Source organism: Metopolophium dirhodum, chromosome 5 (assembly GCF_019925205.1).
Source record: "Metopolophium dirhodum isolate CAU chromosome 5, ASM1992520v1, whole genome shotgun sequence".
Lineage (NCBI taxonomy): Eukaryota > Metazoa > Arthropoda > Insecta > Hemiptera > Aphididae > Metopolophium > Metopolophium dirhodum.
The window spans coordinates 30,651,625-30,653,287 of NC_083564.1; the positions used below are offsets into that span (position 1 = coordinate 30,651,625).

The following is a 1,663-nucleotide window of genomic DNA, read 5'->3' on the forward strand; positions in this document are numbered from 1 at the left end:
CTCTAAAACAAATGACTGTAGGGACATGAAATTTTGACTGAATGTTTATATTAGCATTTTCTATACACCATAAAATTTTGAAAATATTTTGACCCTTTTGAGCTGTTTACGGCCATTGTCAGTTTTCAATTTTTTTAGTTTTTTTTTCTATAAATATCAATAAAATTTTATCTGTTGAGTAAAAAAGCTTGAAAATTTAATAGAAGGCTGCTAGGTTATTGTTTCAAAGGCAGATGAAAAAAATTAAAAATCCTTAGTCACAGTTTTTAATTATAAGCATTTAAAGTTCAAATTTTGACAAAATACGGAAAAATCACGAAAAATAGCAAATTATTTTGATGAGAATTCATAAAAAATTTTCTTTTTAAATCTAAGATTTGAAAATGTAATATAAGATTACTCATAAGTTTGTCTACCTTTATCAAAAAAAAAAAGTCTACAAGGAACTTAAATTAAATTTTTATGAGCGTCCGAAATTTATATTTTTACAACATTTGATATTCACTTGATTTCTCATGTAACAATTTTCTTATTTTATTGTAATTAAAAAACGAATGACTGTAGATACTTGAAAATTTCACTGAATATTTATATTAGCATTTTCTATACACCATAAAATGTTGAAAATATTTTGACTTTTTTTGAGCGGTTTGGGAGTTTGGCTGGATTATTGTGATAGCAGTTCCTTCCGTGTTTTTGGATGCGTCAATATATATTTCTTGATGTGGTGGAAGACTGTTTTTTAGATCGAAGAAGTTTGATTTGTAAATGTAGGAATCGGTTTCTTTTTTTTTGTGTTCAGTTAGGTTGAGATAGATGAGAAGATTTGAGGTAATCCATGGTGGTTGTTCAGAGACTTGAGGATAATTTGGTTTGTAAAAGTAATATTGAGGTCTGAGGCATAGGTGGCTGTACGAGTGCCAAGATTGTTTATATCGTTATTTTGGAATTGGTTGATTGAGTTTCTTAATATAGTGCTGAAGGGATTTTTTGTTGCTTTTAATGTTTTTGAAGAGTATTCCAATGTATGTTTTATTCTCCTTTTTTCAACTGATTTAGAGCCTGTGATGTTTATGATGCTGAGAACTGGGCTGCTTTTGAAAGCACCAATTGACAATCTTAGGGCTGTATTGTGAATAGGATCTAAAGTTTTGATTGTAACCGCAGATGCTCCTGCATATAGTATTGAGCCATATTCTAGTCCTGAGAGGATTATTGAGTTGTGTATTGTCTGTAATGTTTTGCTTTCTGCACCCCATTCGTGGTTACTTAGTGTTTTTATTCTATTGAGTTTAGATTTTGCTTCATTTTTTATGTTGTTTATGTGAGTTTGCCATGTTAGTTTTGAATCAAAGGTTAAGCCTAGTATTTTTATGTTGAATACTCGAGGAATGTTCGTGTTTTCCATTTTAAGAGATGGGCTGTAGGGGATGTTTTTCTTTGAGAAAATAATGAATTGTGATTTGATTGGAGAGAAAGTAAAACCGGAAGTTTTACTCCATTGTAGTAGGTGGTTTATACAATTTTGTATCTGCTGAAATAAAGTTGGTAGATTATTTCCCCTGCAAAATATGTTACTATCATCTGCATACATTGTGATTTTGTTTGGGGGTTTTATGATAGATGGGAGGTCATTGATAGCCAAAAGAAAGAGAGTTGAACT

The 1,663-nt window shown here is 30.4% G+C and overlaps 1 protein-coding gene across 1 annotated transcript; it reads right to left on the minus strand.

The window, feature by feature from the left end:
• Positions 1 to 802: 802 nt before the first annotated feature.
• On the minus strand, positions 803 to 1,408 carry LOC132945692 (uncharacterized). The gene has a single exon (XM_061015456.1). It carries the CDS (start codon positions 1,406 to 1,408, stop codon positions 803 to 805), a length of 606 nt encoding a protein of 201 aa, XP_060871439.1.
• Between the last annotated feature and the right edge of the window lie 255 nt (positions 1,409 to 1,663).